The 18,602-nt window shown below is 31.4% G+C and overlaps 1 protein-coding gene across 1 annotated transcript in view; it reads left to right on the forward strand.

Annotated features, from left to right (window-relative positions):
• The first annotated feature begins 72 nt into the window (after positions 1-72).
• The window catches only part of LOC146531020 (pinopsin-like), a 31,213-nt gene continuing 12,683 nt past the window's right edge, over positions 73-18,602 (forward strand). Inside the window, exons 1-2 of the mRNA XM_085199843.1 lie at positions 73-363; positions 17,266-17,425. Coding sequence (XP_085055969.1) covers positions 175-363; positions 17,266-17,425 — 349 coding nt within the window. The 5' untranslated portion in view covers positions 73-174. The remainder of the gene's footprint in view (positions 364-17,265; positions 17,426-18,602) is intronic.

Raw genomic sequence — 18,602 nt, forward strand, 5'->3', positions numbered from 1 at the left:
TCGATATAAAAAATACGTAATAAAAAGCAAGAAAATTAATAAACATTTTTCTTTCTTTTACAGATTCTCGGTCCAGTGAACAAAGAGTGTTAAGTGCTGTAGCTATGTGAAAAAACACTTAACAAGTGTTTGAAAAGTGATTATTAAGTGCATAAGTGTAATTGTAATGATATAATGTCGGTACACACTGATAGTTATAATGATACGGTAGTGTGGGAAGGTATGGTGGCGTATGGTGAAGGGTTCCCATTGCTGATGCCGCGGTGGGGATACGTAGTATCTGCGTTCGTGCTGTTCCTTATAGGATTTTTCGGATTTTTCCTCAATTTGATGGTCATTCTACTCATGTTTAAGGATCGACAGGTGAGAATATGTTTAAATATATTATAGCTATATTACTAGCATTATGTACTAACGACACTCTTGCGGATTCGCTCGCTCGAACTACTCAATTATTTATTTACTAATCTGGAATTACTTTCGTGCTCTGGAAACATTCTCATTTAAAAGACAATATCCATACATTTCACAACTAAAGTTCCAGCCGATTCAATATAAAAGTTAATTTGTAGAACAAAATACTTTATATTGCTATTTATTTGTTCCTCCTAAGCCAAGGACGGAAGAAGGAAGAAGGAAGCCAGTTCTTAACTGAATCTTCTTTTTTTATCGTATTCGGAGATTTTCTGTTGCAAGCGTGGATTACACTTCATTTTCCGATATTGCGATGTTAAAGTGTTTGCGAGAACCTTAGTCGTATTCAATGATTTCTTAAGAGTTACTTATATTTAAGGGATTTCATATATAAAAGTAAAATGTGTGTATGATAACACACATTTTACTATAGTCGGTGACCAAAGAGCGGCGTTTAATTCCGCGACTCAAAACGGAATGTGTCAACAATTGACCAGAAAGGAGAAGTCACGCTGTATCCTGCATGCAAGGGGGTAGGCAGAGGGAATGTAGTGTTAAAACACTCCGTTCCCCACTTTCCTCCGAATTTTTGAGGCATTGCGTGTTTAGTGGTGAAATATTTAAATAAATATTTATTTCCTCGAGTGGTTTATCGAACCCGCAATCAGCCGCTTTTACAGTCACCCTCTCTTAATAATAATTAAGCCTTTGATTATATGAATATACTTGAACTAGAAAAAAAAATCTCTTTGTCTAGAACATCACGAGCGAATGTTAATAATAAAAGTAATATAACATACTCGAAGCATTATTCTATTGTAATAAAAATGAACAATAAAATAAAATATATGTTGCTTGGTGACAGCAATAAGTGCGTTGTATTGTTCTCAAAGTTTAGTAGACCACTAACATTCACAGTCCGATGACAGATTTTAATTAAACATTGTAATTAAAAACTTCATTTTCCACAAAGGGTTAAGATTAATAGGCAGTAAATATTTTTTTGTTATCCTGTTTTTTACTAAGGCAGAAAGAGTTCAGTGTTACGTCACTACTGCGAAGAAATGGAAATATAAACGTAAATAAATATTTTAATTTCTCGAGTGGGGATCGAATCCACAACCGCCACGTTACAGTCACACCCTTGTGCCGCTGTGACATCAAGATTAAAGCTGTCATTAAGATTAAAGTTTTACATAGGACACGTCAGTTTTACACAGCTAGTGGCCTACCTACTCGTTCGAAAAGCATCCTTTTAAGGTCTACACCTAACTTAAAATCACTTAAAATAAATTAATTTAAAAAAAACGACTTCTAACGAAATCTTAAATATAAATTTAAGTTAAACGTACATTTAAGTTAAACATAAAGTAAAACGTACTTTCATTTTGTTAAACAATAATGAATAAAGATCGATTTTATAATTTCCACACTAAGGAATGAAAAATACTTTCTAGAAAACATATAAAAAAAATTACCTACAATTAAAATTATAGTTAAAAATAATTAAAATTGCTAATAAATTAAAAAAAACTGATATCTCGTTTTGAACCAAAAAAAGAATGGTAACGTTATTTATACTCCACTTATAACACATGTATTAATATAAATTCCATTACCGTTATGAATCATCTTTTAGGGTTCCGTACACAAAGGGTAAAATGGGCCTATACTTCTATAACTTCACCGTCTGTCAAACCGTCTGTCGCCAAGCTGTAACGTCTCATGAACCGTAAAAGTTAGAAAGTTGAAATTTTAACCGATGATGGATTACTGTTGCCTCTATAACAATAAATACTAAAATAGAATAAAATAAATGTTTAAAAGAGCTTCCATACGACAAACGTGATGGTTTCCTCGCTTTTGCGATATTTATAATAACAACAGGTAGAAGTTTAAAATATTCAAAGAATATATTCACTTTAATAATAAATACTTAAATGAAAATAAAGTAATTATTTTAGATTGTAATGTAATGATAATACGAAACCATGCGTACGCGAGTCCCAGTTCGATTTTTTTCTAGTTCGATTTTTTTCTCGAGGACATAATTGTATTTCACATTATTTATTAAATCTGAGGAGTTGAATTACTTATTTAAATTTATATTTCCATTTCTTCGCTCTGGTGTCGAGGCAAAAGCGCAAAAAATGTTTGTAGAGTTTTAATTTGAAAAGTCCTGAAGTTGTCAATTCGGTGCTACGTGAAGGAAACAGTATGAAGCTAAAAAAAATCTATTAGACTATCCAATAGTTGTTTATTTCATTTGTTGCCTCACATCGTTCAGACATAAATATGTATAGCATGTCCCGTGTTCACTTTCACGTGTACCAATTGAAGGATTCGGAGGAAAACCTTTTGTATTGCGAGCATGGAGTTCAGTCTATACGAACGTTATGGATTACGGATTCTGTCTATTTGTTATAAAAATAAAAAGGCCATCTTTGCGCAAATAAATACTACGTCTGTCTGTAAACGCGTGGTTGTGGAATTCTCGGGGAAGTACCTAACTATATTTAAATTATTTTCATTTATATGCTCTTATACATAAACCCCAACGTTGAGTTCCAAGTACAAAATGTTTCAATAATTAGGTGAAAAGTGAAAACTTTGTAACTATCTTGAAAATTTGGACCTACTATAAAAACCTAAGGCTTTTCGCTAATTTCATACAAAATGTAGCAAAAACTAAGCGTTAATGCTCATATTTTTTGAGTGTGTTGATTTCCAGTACAGAGTGTAGACCTAAATATTCGATAATTTCAGCCAGACACATCCACGTGATCGCGAGATATGGTCTTGACAGGCGGACAGACGGCAACAACAAAGTAATCCTAAAAGGGGAACCCTAAAAAACAATGTACAATATTAAGGTATATTTTTATACTATTGCGACAATTATAAAAAGGTTAACGTTTTAGTTTTCTAGGGTGGAAAATTTTTGCCGGCTCCCTATTATTTTGTTAGCTGGTTATTCCGCACACAGCAAGGTAGGCAGAGTTAATTATTTCCAGATTTGCATTCATACCTTGAATACTATACGAATAAAGAAAAAATCATCAAAATTTTTTAAATTTAACTTTTAAGCAGTACAAGTTATACTTTAAAGATACATTTGGGGTTGCGTTTTTCAGAGGGTGCAATTTTCTTTTAATGTGCAAGGGGGATATTTTTATCAGTCACTAGTGGGCCCGGACGCGGCTACGCCCGCGAAAATATAAGCCTAAATAACTAAAATAAATTAAAAAATAATAATAAGTGGAGATTTATTATTGACAGTGACATCTCCTTAATTATTTATTAGAATGTTATACAGTAAACTATTATTTCCATCTAGATCAAATGCTAAAAATGACTATTATATTTATTTTCATAATGATGAATATCAAATTATAGAAATCATCTAATTTTTGTTAATATATACAATCTATATCGGCGCGCGCCATGTATGCATTAAGCAAACTCACTTTGGGTGACGTTTTCTTAAAACAACAAACTCTGCAAGCCGTTGCATAGCAACGCGTAGCGACTAGCGAATGTTATTAACATAGCGGAATAAATTGCATGTCAAATTAAAATGTATTTTAATATATTAGTATATATCGACAATATTACAAATATAAGAAAAAAAATTATCCTATGTTCATCCCGGTACTCTCATGTATCTCTATATGAGTATTTTATCACAATTAAATTAGCGGTTTGGCCCTGATTGCGTAAAGGACAGACAGACAGACAGACAGACAGACAGACAGAGTTACTTTCGAATTTATAACATAGGTAAGGTATGGATTATTTGTTGTGAATTAAATTGTCTACAACTTTGATCCTATTACTTTTTATCATAAAATGAGAAATAGGAAGGTTATAAGTAAAAGTAACAGAATTTTTTGAAGGACTTTGAGGTGTATAACTTTTTTCTGGTTATTTTAAAAGAAAATGACATGTAAGCAATCTTATGAGTTTTCAAGGAATAAATGGTCAATATAAGCAGGTGAAAAATACATATAAATATAAACAACAATTATTTGATACATTCAGGGACAGACGGGCGACCTGTCAACGACAATAAAGAATTTCACATGGCCATTATATTCTCATTATTTTGGGCCCAAGTCAACTTGTTATTTGGAAATTGGAGCGATATAACTAATGCTAAACTATTAGTGGATATGCTAAACTATATTCGTGTAGGTTCAATTGTGTTAGTTAACATGAATGTTTGATTCAAAATACAAATATGTCTAAATATAGTAATTCCACTGAAATATAGCTATAAACTTTGTCTCTATAATAGGAGGAACTCAGTTAAAACAATGTAGCTTTTCTTAGCCCTTACCTATGACAAGAAATGTATAGATAAATTCAATAGAATATCAACTTTTTATGATTTTTATGGTTCCGTACGTTTTAAGGAAAAAAGGAACCCTTATAAGATCCTGTCTGTTTATCAAGATCCTTTATCTTAGGAAGGCTTGGAGATATTTTTTTTTTTTTTTTTTTTTTTTTTTTTTTTTTTTTTTTTCAAAGTCAAAATATCTTTATTCCATAAAAATGCTTAACAGTATTTAGTTTAACACTGTACACACACCTACTACATACAGGGTAGGGGGAAGGAAGTCAGTGTTAAGGCACTCCGTTCCTCACTTTCAGCCCAATTTTCAATACATTGTGTGTAGAATGATGAAACTCAATGACGCACTTTTCTTGCTACTAGAGCAAGGAAATAAAAATAATTCCTTTTCTCAAGTGGAAATCGAATCCACAACCGTCGCACTTATAATCAGACGCTACTACGCCACGACTATCAATATACTTTTTTTAATAATGATAAAATTTTAAATATTATAATTCAAATAGCAAAATTAAGAAAATTGATATTTAACTTATATTTTACGACAATGTAATATGTGAACAAAGTTTCTGAGCGATGATACTGAGGGATTATGTTAGAGACTTTACGAGTTTAATTGAGTTAATAACTTAATTTATTAATACAGCTGGTTTGGTACGGCTTTGATAAGATATTATATGTTAAACGTTTAATAATGCCCTTGGCCATGTTTGAGGAGTTGAGGCCGTCGTGTAGTGTCTTAACACTGTGTTTCTTGTGCCTAGTTCGAGTGTCTATCAATAGTTCAGCAATATTCTTGGTGTGTTAAAACACTCCGTTCTCCGTTGGCTGTTTAATTTTCGAGACAATACTTGTTATCAGAGGCAGAGATGGAAATAATTGATTGGTCTTAATTTTTATTTCTTGTCTCAAATCACGTGAAAATGCTTGTGAATGTCGAATAAATTTTCTTAACTTTTTTTTATATTTCTTCTCATTTTCACAGATGCAAATTAAATTTATATTTTCTAGCAATATATCCAAAAAAATAAGTAATAAAAAAGTTGTGATTTCGCATATTACATGAAATTTCATATAACTTCAATCTTTTCCTTTCCCAAGACGACCCACTTTCCCGTTACATCGTAATAAAGCCGGTCCAAAATGAAAGGTGCTTGTGTTCAAAAACAAACATACTGAAATAATATTAAGTTTATATATTGTTGATATATAATATGTTTTAATATTTTAACTAATAACGATCGATCGACAGGAGATGTAAACATTTTTTATTTTTGAAGTACGGAACCCTAAAAATACGCCTTCTGTTTGCAACTTTTTCACTTGTTTCAAATTTTCCGCACAATTTCTGAGACGAGAGAGATTTTTTTAGCGATGGAAAAACAGGGTTATCGCGCGTAAGTACGCGTACAACCCATACTGACATCAAATTTCCAAATTATTTAAAAACTTAAAAAGTAAATAAGAGTCCAAAAGATTTAAATTACAATTTATGAAGCGTATTTATAAGCGTAAGCGTAACAGTAGGTTTAGATAACCATATTAAAAATGCCAACCATTTTTTCGTAAATAAACTTAAATAACATAAACTAATAATGTTGGGTCAACGAACAAATATACTCTGCGATCTCATCTCTGGGAGAATTCCGCTATTAAAGAAATAAGACTAGAATCGAGAAATTTCACGAAATTTCATAAATTTTCTAAGAAACACGAGCGTCATTTTAATTATTTTCATTGTATTAAAAATAGAAAATTATATTAGAGAATATGTGACATTTTTGTCTAAGCTTTTATTTTACAAAATATTATTAAACTATAAATTGGCTTTGTTGAGGCCAGTCGTGGCACAGAGACCCAAAGTGTGACTGTAAAACCGACTGATTGTGGGTTCGGTCCCCACTCGAGGAGATGAAATATTTATTTAAATTTATATTTCCATTTCTTCGCTCTGGTGTCGATCCAGAGCGCGGCGTTGAGTTCTGCCACTCAACACGCAATGCCTCCAGAATTCGGCTGAAAGTATATCCTACTAAATGCGAGATACAGCGTAATTTTTTTTAAACAAATAAACATCAAACTCGAATTAATTTATGGGGCCAAAACTACTTCTTATGGGTTTTGGAAACGGCATATCTCATAGATATTACACCATAAAAACATTTCCTTTTATAGAAAATTGTTAATAATAATTTGTTTTGGCGTTTCCCTAATACGACTTCCTGGTGATATTAGCTTTTGGTACCAATTCGCCAAGAATTGTTATTAGAAAGGATTATCATAAAATTATGTAAATGGTATTTGGCATGAACTGTATACAGTAGTCGTTAGGTATTAGTGTTTGAGTATGAGTACGAGTCAACACGAGGAAAATAATTTAGTTCTAGCAGTTCTTTCAGGAGATTACTTTTTATTATTATTACGTTTATATTTTTTTGTTAGATTAGTATTAATTTATACCAATAAATATATTGATCTCTTCAAATTTATACAGTGACAAATTATGATAATTCTTCTTCGATTGGAAAGTACAGTGTGTCAAAATAATAAATAAATATTCCATAGATTAGGCAACATCGAGACTGACGTTTCCATAATAGTTTTCGCAAATATAGCAAGGTAAGCAAAGGGAACCTGAGAAACGGGTGTTAAAACTTCGCAGTCATTAAATTTAATATTTCGAATTCAGACAAAAATGACAGAACAGATTAAATTGAAAGTAGGTTCCTTCTACCTGTCTTGTTATTGTAAAATTGAAAAAAAATATAAACATATTCGGTCGGGTAGGGGCAAAAGAATTTTCCTATTGTTCATACAAATGGTTAAATGTATCAAAGAGGACTAATTTCTTTCTTAAAATAAATTATTATTAAAGTTAAACTTCGTTTCTTAGTAATTTATCGCGGTACGGCTTTTGGCCTAATTTTACATAGATAATACAAATTTATGTTGTAGCTACGGTGCCAAATAGCTTGCCACTTTAAACTCAAGACCATTCTACATCAATAGCAATTTCTCTATTACCGTTGGCAGCGAAAGTAGACATTTTTATTAGCTTCACGCTGAATCCCATATATATCAATATAGGCAGAGAAAACTTAGAGTTAATACACTCCTTTACACATATTCCACTCAATATTTCAAACATTGTGTGTTTAGTAGCTCAGACTTGCTGTCTTGTTACCAATTTCTTATTACCAAAAGGAAATGAAAATAATTTGTTGAAATCGAACCCTCAATTATGGCATTTACAGTCAGACGCTATACCACTGATCCACAATGGCCTCAATATTACAACAATTTCACATTGGTAATTAGTTCGATCCTGGCTTGAAATAATTAAATTTAAACATATATATTGTCTTATTAAACAATAAAGAAGAAAAGGTTCTGCAAAAATTTTAAATATATGTTAATATAAAAAGGTCAGTGGTTCAGGCATTACCATAGTAAGTACTGATGGTGTCTCTGATGTCCGATTTATATAGTTTTGACGTTTGTATGGAATAAGGAACTGGAAGTAGTTTTGAAAAGAAGAATTCAACTGAATTTCTGATCTAATAAAAAAATGAGTGATTCATAATTCATATAGCAATGTCAAATGAAGAATATTTTGTGTTAAGAAGCACTCTCGTCCAGTAAAATGAAAATTGTACTGTTCCTTCAAAAAGTTTTTTTCTTTTTAATAATTACAACGAAGGGAGCAGGTGTAGGAACGTCCTAATTTATCCTTATCCTGTATAGAATGGAAATAAAAAATAAAAAAGTATTAAGTTAAACGGTTTTATATTGCAGATAAATGTACTAAAAGCTAAAAAATAATTTCATAGAAATTATGATTACTAAAATTTAATCGTGGGGCACGTCCAATATCTACAATTGAAAGACATAGCGTGAGACTTCACCCACCTAGTGGTAAGTAGCAAGTGTCCCCACGATTTTATTTTAGTAATCATAATTTCTATGAAATTATTTTTTAGCTTTTAGTACATTTATCTGCAATATAAAACCGTTTAACTTAAAATTTTTTTTATACTTTTTTATTTTTAAGTTTTTAGTTTTTATTTCTCATGCTATTCAATTCGTTGAAATGAGGCTCGATGTCTCATTATTGCAAGGTTAATGGAGAATGTTACGAACGACCCCCCCAGAGGTCCAATAGAGGGACAAGGCTATGTACAACAAGATGTGCCTGAATCTTGAGGGGAAAACGCTAACGACATATCATTTTTATCCACCTAGTGCCATACAGTTCTCGGCGCGCTTTTACCTTTTACCTTGGGTGGTACCCCTAGCGACGTATCATTTTTAGGCACCCTATAGCCACACAGTCCTCGACAGGATACCAGATCTTGACTTAGGTGGGAGATTCATATTGTAATTGTGTATAGTATACTGTATTATACTTACCAAGCCCTTTATTTTGATACCCATATTGATGGGATTGAAAACTACATTATCCGCCATTTTGTAGCAGTGGCCATCTTTGATTTTGATTTTGTATAGTGCACTGAATTCTACTTGACAAGCCCTTTCATTTGATACCCATATTGATGGGATTGAAAAAAACTAAGTTGTCCGCCATCTTGTAGCGGCGGCCATCTTGGATTTTGATTTTGTATAGTCCACTGAATTCTGCTTGACAAGCCCTTTCATTTGATACCCGTATTGATAGGATTGAAAAAAACTAACTTGTCCGCCATCTTATAGTGGCGGCCATCTTGGATTTTGATTTTGTATAGTCCACTGAATTCTACTTGACAAGCCCTTTCATTTGATATCCATATTGATGGGATTGAAAAAAACTAAGTTGTCCGCCATCTTGTAGCGGCGGCCATCTTGGATTCACAATAATATTGAATATGGATAATTGTATTGTCACCAGAATCAAAGGCGTATACCAAATTTCAGATCAATCGGTTAACGGGAAGAGGGTTAAATTTCAATTACTAAATTTGACCCAAACAAACAAACAAACGGGGTGAGCTAAATAAAACCGTTTAAAAATAAGCTTCACCTAAGGAAACCTACAAATATACAAACTTACAATATTCTACAACGACTATTTTAGTTCGATTTATATTTCGACGGTCTCGTAACATGTCTTGAAATAAGACATAAAATGGAGACTTAGATAGTGGAGGGTCTGAAATATAAATTCTCTCCGCTATATGCAGATATTTTTTTTAATTTTTTATTTCAAATTTTATATAGATACGGAAGCTATTATATAAATTAGATTAGATTTTTTCTATGAAAACCACGTAAAAAAGACGTAAAATGTGGAAATATCATACAACCTCGCTAATCAAATGGTCGAAACGTACGTGAGTTTATTTAAATTCTGCCCACAGATTTAGGGGCTTACCGAAATGAATACCGGAAGTTTGACGCTTTAGGTTTTGTTGTTTAATGTTCATACATTAAATACAAAACATCTCTAGTACGGAATTCTAAAAAACAAACTTAAATTTGCATTTTATACAAAATTAGAGGCCTGCCCGCTGCTTCGCCTGCGTGAACTACGTCATTATTAATTTCTGTCTCCATGAGTACCTACGTCCTATAAGTGACGTCCATGCAAAATTTGAGACTCCTAGCATTTGTAGTAACGAAGTTTCATACAAATTTTCAACCCCAAAAACAACCCCTTAGAGTCGAATATTGCAAATCCCCGTCTTAGCGAGCACCTACGTCCTATAAATAACTCCTATGCAAAATTTGAGATTCCTAGCACTTGTAGTTTCTGAGATTTCGTGATGAGTGAGTGACCTTTCGATTTTATATATGGGTCATAATCAGAAAAGCGGACATTTTCGAATTCGTAACGTAACTGATAAGTAACAACACTGATAATGTTTGTTACGAAACTGATGTCATAAGGCATTATACACAACAAAATAAAAATTTTATATGAATAAAACTATTGTTTTTTTTATTTAATGAGACACAAATTAAAATTTTAAAGATTCAATCGTTGAATTAACAGATTATAAATGTAAGAAAACATAAGAAAGTGACAATATTAACAATATAATAATGCTAGTTCGTAGCGTAATAAACTTATATTTCTAAAGATCACAAAGTTAATGATAAAATTAAATCCACTTTAAAATATATCAAAATTTGAGTCGTTATCACGGGAATTAAGTTTAATTCTTTGTAAATGTTTATTCCGCATATCTTCATATTTCATAGGATTGGTTTGTTTAAGACGTTCTCAATATCTTTATTGTCTTTCAGCATTTGATATAGGAGCCATGACGGTTACTGAAAATAAAAAAATATGTATCAATAGGTATTTAATAATACTTCATGTTTATTGTTTAGATCTTTAAGAACGCCAATACAGAACGTATTTGTTTTTAAATAAAAGCCTCACCCGCTTGAGCTACATATTTATTAATTCACTATCTCCAGAGAAAAAAATAGTAATTACAAAATCACAACTAATTTCAGGAAGAATAAAAAAATGTTTTTTACTAAATCGGTTAAGCCGTTTCTGAGATAAGCGTGCACAAACACATTAGACAAACAAGCAAACAGGCAAAAAACTTAAAAATCATTATTTTTGGTTACTTTACGTTATCAAAAGTCACCAATTATTTTTTTCATATGCCAGCAATTTATTTTTTATATACATATCTTCCGATGGTAACGTAATTATGAACTAGGCTTCATATTTTCTCAGTTTCGTTACGTAACGAAATATAACGAAATTGAGAATGAAGTCTGAGAAATTCTAACCTTTTTAAATATTTACTCATAAGCCACGTGTTGCATGTGCAAGCACTGAAGTTCTTTTTTGAGATTTTGTAAAAAGAAGCAAATAACATAAACAAGAAAACGAAATTTTAGAATACTTACCAAAATAAAAGCCGTTTATAACCCTGAGATATAATTTTACGCATTCCCTTTAAAACATTTGAACCCCTCAACTGCTGCGAGAACACTACTGGTTGTAGCTACGACAGCATTGACTTTTAGAATTATGGTGCCACAACAAAAAAATATATTAAATACCATCCAAAATAATTGCGTTCATATTTTAATTGTACGTTACTAGCCCTGAGTAACAAAAAGACAATATTTTGGGACAAATTTAGTTAATTAATATAAATTATTTATTAAATAATGTATCAATAAAAGTAGTTCTATTTAATATTATGCATAAAGTAAAGTAATATAAACATATCTGAAATTAAATAAAACCATAAATATTCGTAACAAATCAATTTTTAAAAAGTAAAGTGGTGAATGGGACACGAAAAATTGTATGGAAGCATTTTGAAAAGTTTTTTGCAACTAACAAAAAATACTATTATTAGCCATAACACATTTAAAATATTACAAAAATCTTTAAGTTAATAAGTAAATTTATCGTAAATGGCAAAATATTTGAATTATCTTTAAAATTGTATTTTTAAAACGCATTCAAAGTAGCGGGACAAAAAAAGACACAAAATGTACACTTTTTCTGATTATGACCCATATAGGTATAGAAGATAGACGAGTGCAAAATGAATAGCATATTTGGCAGAGTTTAATTTATTTAGGTAAAAATACCTTTTATTGTGAAATATTTTTGGTGTTACTTCTTTTGTATATCATGTACGTGTTGGCTATTCATACGATGTATTTAAATAAATTTTAGTTTTTCCACGTTTTTTATTAAAAATTCGCGACACTTATCATAACAAATGTAAAAGGAAATGAAAATCTTAAGAAAGGACGTGAGATTATCCTTCCTTAGTAAGGGATTTATGATTGACCCTTGGGCAAAAATGGTGACGCGAAAGAAATCTTGTCTTAGAAAAACTAAATTATTAAGATGAAAAAAATAAGTGTTTTTAAAGATTAAGAAGAATATGATTAAATCGACTCAACAATATTACCGTTATTAATCGTTAAGTAATGTCAGAAATATATCACCCACACCTTCAACTTGCGTGCACGCTTTATCTTGCAAAGGAAAGAAGAGATTACAAACAAAGGGGGGCAGTATGCAAAATTGTAGAGGATATTGGGGCATTAACATTACGAATCGCACCATGAAGCTCTTCGAGGTCATGATCGACCTCAGGATCCTCTCAGAGTGTCAATAACAATCCGCTTATCCGCTTCTGGTAGATCTAGATCTAGATCTTGTATCTTGCTGGTGCTGGAGAGAAATATGAACGTCTGGAAAGGAAAGGAAATCTCAAAATCATTCAATATTGTTTATTTTGAATAATCAGCAAATTAAAAAATATGTAATAATAAAAAGCTCACACTTGTCACTCATTCTTAGCTTTCAAAGAATTTGAATAATGGTACAGCTTCTTTGAAGAGCCGGAAATTCTACGAAATCATGAAAAAGGCCGACTTTCATTAAAACGTGTTCGCGTGACCCGCGTCATGTCTTTTTTAGAATGTCGTAATTAATACGTCATTTACTTATGTAAATATTTATATTAATATCAAAGAGAATACTAGAAAAAGATACTATAAATACATAAGTTAATATAAAGATTAAAATATTAATACTGTAAGAGATTTAGAGGTGAACAAGTGAACAGTGTCAAGAAAGTTTATTCTTTAAATAAGCCATCAAAAGGAAATCTTTCTAATAGGATGTTGGCCACCAGAAGGTTAAAAGTAACTAAAATCTTAACAATATTGCATGATATACGAGTATTTCACTAAAAGTGTAGAACGAGGAGTCATAATCTCGATGTTTCATCTGCAAATACTACCAGAACGCAGAAAAGTGTAGGGAACATTACTTATTCTAAATTAATATTATTACATTTACTAAAATCATCCGCACGCAGCGCATTGGAACAATTCAAACCTGTTCCGAGTTTTTTTGCTATGCGTGTCGTAGGCTGCTAGCTAGCATCGCCACGTTTAAAGAGTCGGCTAGAATCGCTTGCGACATTCACTTGTGTATCCATTGCTCTCTTAGCTTGCATTCAATTCTCAACCTTAACTTCTTGCTATTACGTGCTAGTTTAGCTTGTATTTTCTATTGGTATTTATTTAAATTTCTTTATTTCCTTCTGTGATTATTTTCTCTTCACGTATCTGTGAGTTAAATAAATTTGGACAATTTCTCCATAAAATTTGGATTTTTAATTTTACTCATTTAGTGTAAAATAAATAAGATCATATTAAATAGTGGTATCACATCTCAACCGCTATAAAAGTAAAAAATATACGTTAAACTAAATAACCATATTTTTTTTATCAATGTCAATAAATATTAAAATGAATACAATAGAATTTTTAGTGTATGTAACATTTACATATATTTTCAACCATATCAAATAAAGCCAGCAAACTGTGGAAACGTCAATCAATTTATGTTTAATATCCAATTTATGACGACAAATAAATGTAATAGGTGTGAATTCATCTGGGATTATATTTAAAAAATATTGTGCTATAAAATATACTTCATAAAAAATTGCTACCATTTTTCCGTAAATATTTTTGGTTTGTGTAAAGATACCATAAACATAACATAGCTACACGCTTTATCTCTAGCAGGGTGGGGTAAGAGAACGGAGGACGTATTTACATACCTCTTTCGCCTCGTCCACTGTCATCAACCTCTTCACATCCTCATATTTTTACGATCCTCATATTTTTACGTTACCTTCCTCCAGTATCTTTGATGTTTTCGAAGGTCAACCGAGGTCTCCCTCTAAATCTCTTACCGTTTCTCAAGTGGAGCGGAGTGTCTTAACACTAGGTTCTGCCAAACCTGCTGTGTGCGGGATGCAGCGTGAAGCTGATTTGATTTGATTTTGATAATAAATAAATATTCTGTACAAGCGAGCGAAGCCGCGCGGGCCCACCAGTGTCATAATATGATACTATCTTTTTAAAATATTTATTAAACAAAAATAAATCCAATATGAACATAATTGTTTTAACTTTGATCATCACAACAAAGCCTTTTAAGCTTAATGTATTTGAGTGCTGATATAAATATGTTTATTTAATATACGAGTACATACGAGAAGCATTATATTTATGAACTAATAGAGCTTCTATGAAAATTAGCTATTCTAGAATTTTACTTTTATTCTAACCTAATACTTCTTGAATACATTATAATAATTTAAAATCATACCTTATTTGTACGGTATACACTGGATTTTGTTTTATTATATCTTGAAGCTATTTCCATTAATATAAGTATGTATTTATATATATATATATCAGTAGTAACTTAATAGCTTAGCCTCACTAAGCCTCTGTGGTTTGAAGGAGCATCGTCTGTATGTAAACGTAATGGCGAGGATTCGATCTTCGTTCGGGGGAATGAGCTACTTTTGTTTCTCAGCTTTGATACTACGTACTTATATTTACATACATTTAGAAAATACAAACAGCCATATATAGAGCCTATAAAGCCAAAACTTGTTTTACTTCAATTTTGATGGAGATAAATGAACATTTTGAAATATACTCGCATAATTTCGGAAACACAAAAGTTGTAGATTCGATCCCCATTCAGGATATTATATAAATTATTTATATAAAATAATTTTAATTTTCTAGCGCGTTTAGAAATACGATAACTATTATATTTTCTCTATCGACTCTACTATACAGGAACAAAAGTTGACCGTTGCTAAAAATTTTTGTACTAGACTCATTAAAAATGCACTTTCTGAACAGCCGATGTGTACCGTTCACTCTTTATAAAGCCACTAAAGTTTAACTAAAATACTCTATACTTTCGTACTTAAAGGTTTCAAAAATATTAAAAAGCGCTGTCAGCAAGCTGAACCGATTTTAATGAAAATTACAGTTTTCAGTAAAAATAGGCTGCTAAATATGAATGATTAAATATTAGAATAGATTAGATTACTATTTAGATGGACTAGCTGGGGTATTTAAAATAACCAATTAGTTATTCTTTGTATCTTCATACCACAAGTTCAGAACGAAAGTGAAATAACTGATAATATTACAATTTATGGCAAGCCCTAAATCAACTGAAATTTATAGCAATATCTCTTTTACTTAATACTGGATCACAACCTTCCTATATTTATTTATAGATATTAAATACAAACTACTCACCCTCTCTCATGCACTCCTGCACTCTCTTTGAACAAAGAAAGGACAAGTTATTCTCGAGTATTTTATTAGTATCTGAATGAAAATCTAAATATAAAGGTATTTTTTTAGCTTAAGGCTGCATCTTACGTACAGCAGGGTAGGAAATGGGAACCTAGTGTTCAGTTACTCCGTCCCCAGCTTGCGCCCAATTTCCAAAACATTGCTTGTGTGAGTTGCGAAACTCTATAGTTGTGGATTGAATCTCCTCTCAGAGGAATGATGTGTTAAAATTAGCCGTGCAGAATAAAAACATAAATATTATAATGTTAGAAAACGGAAGCGGTTAACGTTTTTAAAATAAACACGATAAAAATACATACCTTTTATATGTTTATAACGTACTCGGATAGAGGTTCCGCCCACAAGCAACTGTCCGTTTGATACAATTCCACTGCTTTTATTGTCTTTTTTACCTAAATCTACCCACATTTACACTTGTACGCTAATCATAGATATTCAACAAACTTTCTTTTTATAATCTTAAAAATAAACAAAATTTCTATCATTAATTAATCCTGTTCGAACTACATTTATATACAAAACTTTATATGAACTTGTTTGAAGAAACTAATTTCGTAACATTATAATTTCTCCCGAAGTTGTCATACTAAGTATAGTTTATCTAATAAGTATAAGACTAATATTACCATAATATATATGAAAAAGGTTAGTTAACGATGCTTGTGAGTAAAACTTTTATACATTCAAATAGAAAACCAATATAGAAATTGTATTATATGTAGATTCTATTTTCTCTTTTATTTGCTAGGGTTTGCTTTGTTTTCCAGTTACTGCAATAAATTTTATTTTTAAGTTAATTATAAATTGATATAGAAGAAGTATATTTATTAATTAATCTATTAATCAATGAGCTGTCCATCAGTTTACATAAAAATAAATTTATAGATGCATATTTTTATATTGAGATCGAGATTTTTAATCAGGGTCAATATTATTTCAAAGTTTCTTCTTTTTTTTTAAACGTACAATATCTGAACGTAGCGTACCTCTTGGAAGCGGCACAGTCACTGTCGCAGTTTCGTACAGCTAAAAAAACTGCATTTGCTTATACTTTGATGTATTAAAATGATCAAAATTTAAGTTGGCATTTTAGGTAAATATGGTAATATGAACATTTCATCAAGTAGCCTCTTATTTTTTCAAAATTAAAATGGCGGAACTTTAAGCTTTTATATTATGAAATGGGAGCCTAATACATATTAGCTTATATCTGGCAAAACTCTTGTTTTCGAGATATGGGCAACAAAAACATCATAACAATTAAAAGAAAATATTATACCTTCTTAAAATTATCACTGAAATGACAGAAATATTAGCATTAAAATATCATAGTTACAATTATGTTTTTTCTCCCACAGCTCTGGACCCCTCTAAACATAATTCTCTTCAACTTGGTGTGCTCCGATTTCTCCGTGTCAGTGTTGGGGAATCCCCTGACTCTCATCTCCGCTCTGTTCCATCGATGGGTGTTTGGGCACACCATGTGTGTGCTTTACGGATTCTTTATGGCGTTACTTGGTAAGTCGCTTGACATTTTCTTACATTGTAATATGTATAATGCAGATGAGTGAGGCCATCGTAGCGAAGCGGCGCAGCGTTTGACTAGAAATGCGACGTTTGTGGATTCGTATCCCACTCGGGGGAATTAATTATTATTATTTTATTAGTTTGGTGAGACAACAAGGTGTGACCTTGAATTATGGCACAAAACACGCAATATCTTAGAGACTGCGTGAAAAACTGAGTATCTTAAGAGTAACCTCTGCCTATCCTGCTGTAGGATACAATGTGAACCTGAAAAATATACGAAAACTTTATTAGTTCATTTAAAAATACTTGTGCTTTATAGCGTACTAGCGGACCCGCGCAGCTTCGCCCGCATTTACTATACGAATATTTATGAATTTATTTTCAAAATCTTATTATTAGAAAAAATACCGAAATATATAGATATGGACGTACGGGTACCTAAGTGTTGATTGGCTCGAACACGTTGGTTTAGATTTCGATCGTCGACATATATCGCCTCAGTCTAAGGACGTTAAATCTCCCAAGCAACACGCTATACCTATGAAATGAGTGAAAAGGATTTTTGCATTGCCAATAGTGATCTCACTACGGTAACTGTTTTAATAATTCATTGAATAAAAAAAAACTTGGTTTTAAATGCAATTTTTACCCCATAGCCATATAAAAATAACCAAGAATTATATTCTATAAGAATAACAAATTCTTACTCACAAAACATTCTAAGTTTTATCAAAATCGGTTAAGTAGTTTGTGAGATACGGGTCTCCGCACACATTTTTGTAAGACAACCACGAGTAAGTATGTGTAATTATAATACAGGTACTTAGGTAATTGAAAAGTATTTGAAGGCTATTTTAAATTTATTAAATGGAAACACTTTGACTCTCTGGGTAATTGAATTGCCGTTTAGAGGACGAATATGAATACTTTTAAAGAAAAAAAAATTAAACTCCTTGATTGCATAACGTTATGTTTATATAATTCTGATATAAGAGCGTGAAGTTATTAACTTTGCAAAGTAAAACAATGAAAAAACGGGCCGCTTTATGGAACTAAGGTGCCCTAAAGCGTTGGCTGGTTGGTTCAAATAAGTTTTATGGTCATAATATATTTTAATACATATATTAGACCTAAATATTTGACATTAATATATTAAATATTTGAA

The sequence above is a fragment of the Heliconius melpomene genome, chromosome 16, assembly GCF_056956725.1.
Source record: "Heliconius melpomene rosina isolate 202511_hmr_F chromosome 16, ASM5695672v1, whole genome shotgun sequence".
Classification (NCBI taxonomy): domain Eukaryota; kingdom Metazoa; phylum Arthropoda; class Insecta; order Lepidoptera; family Nymphalidae; genus Heliconius; species Heliconius melpomene.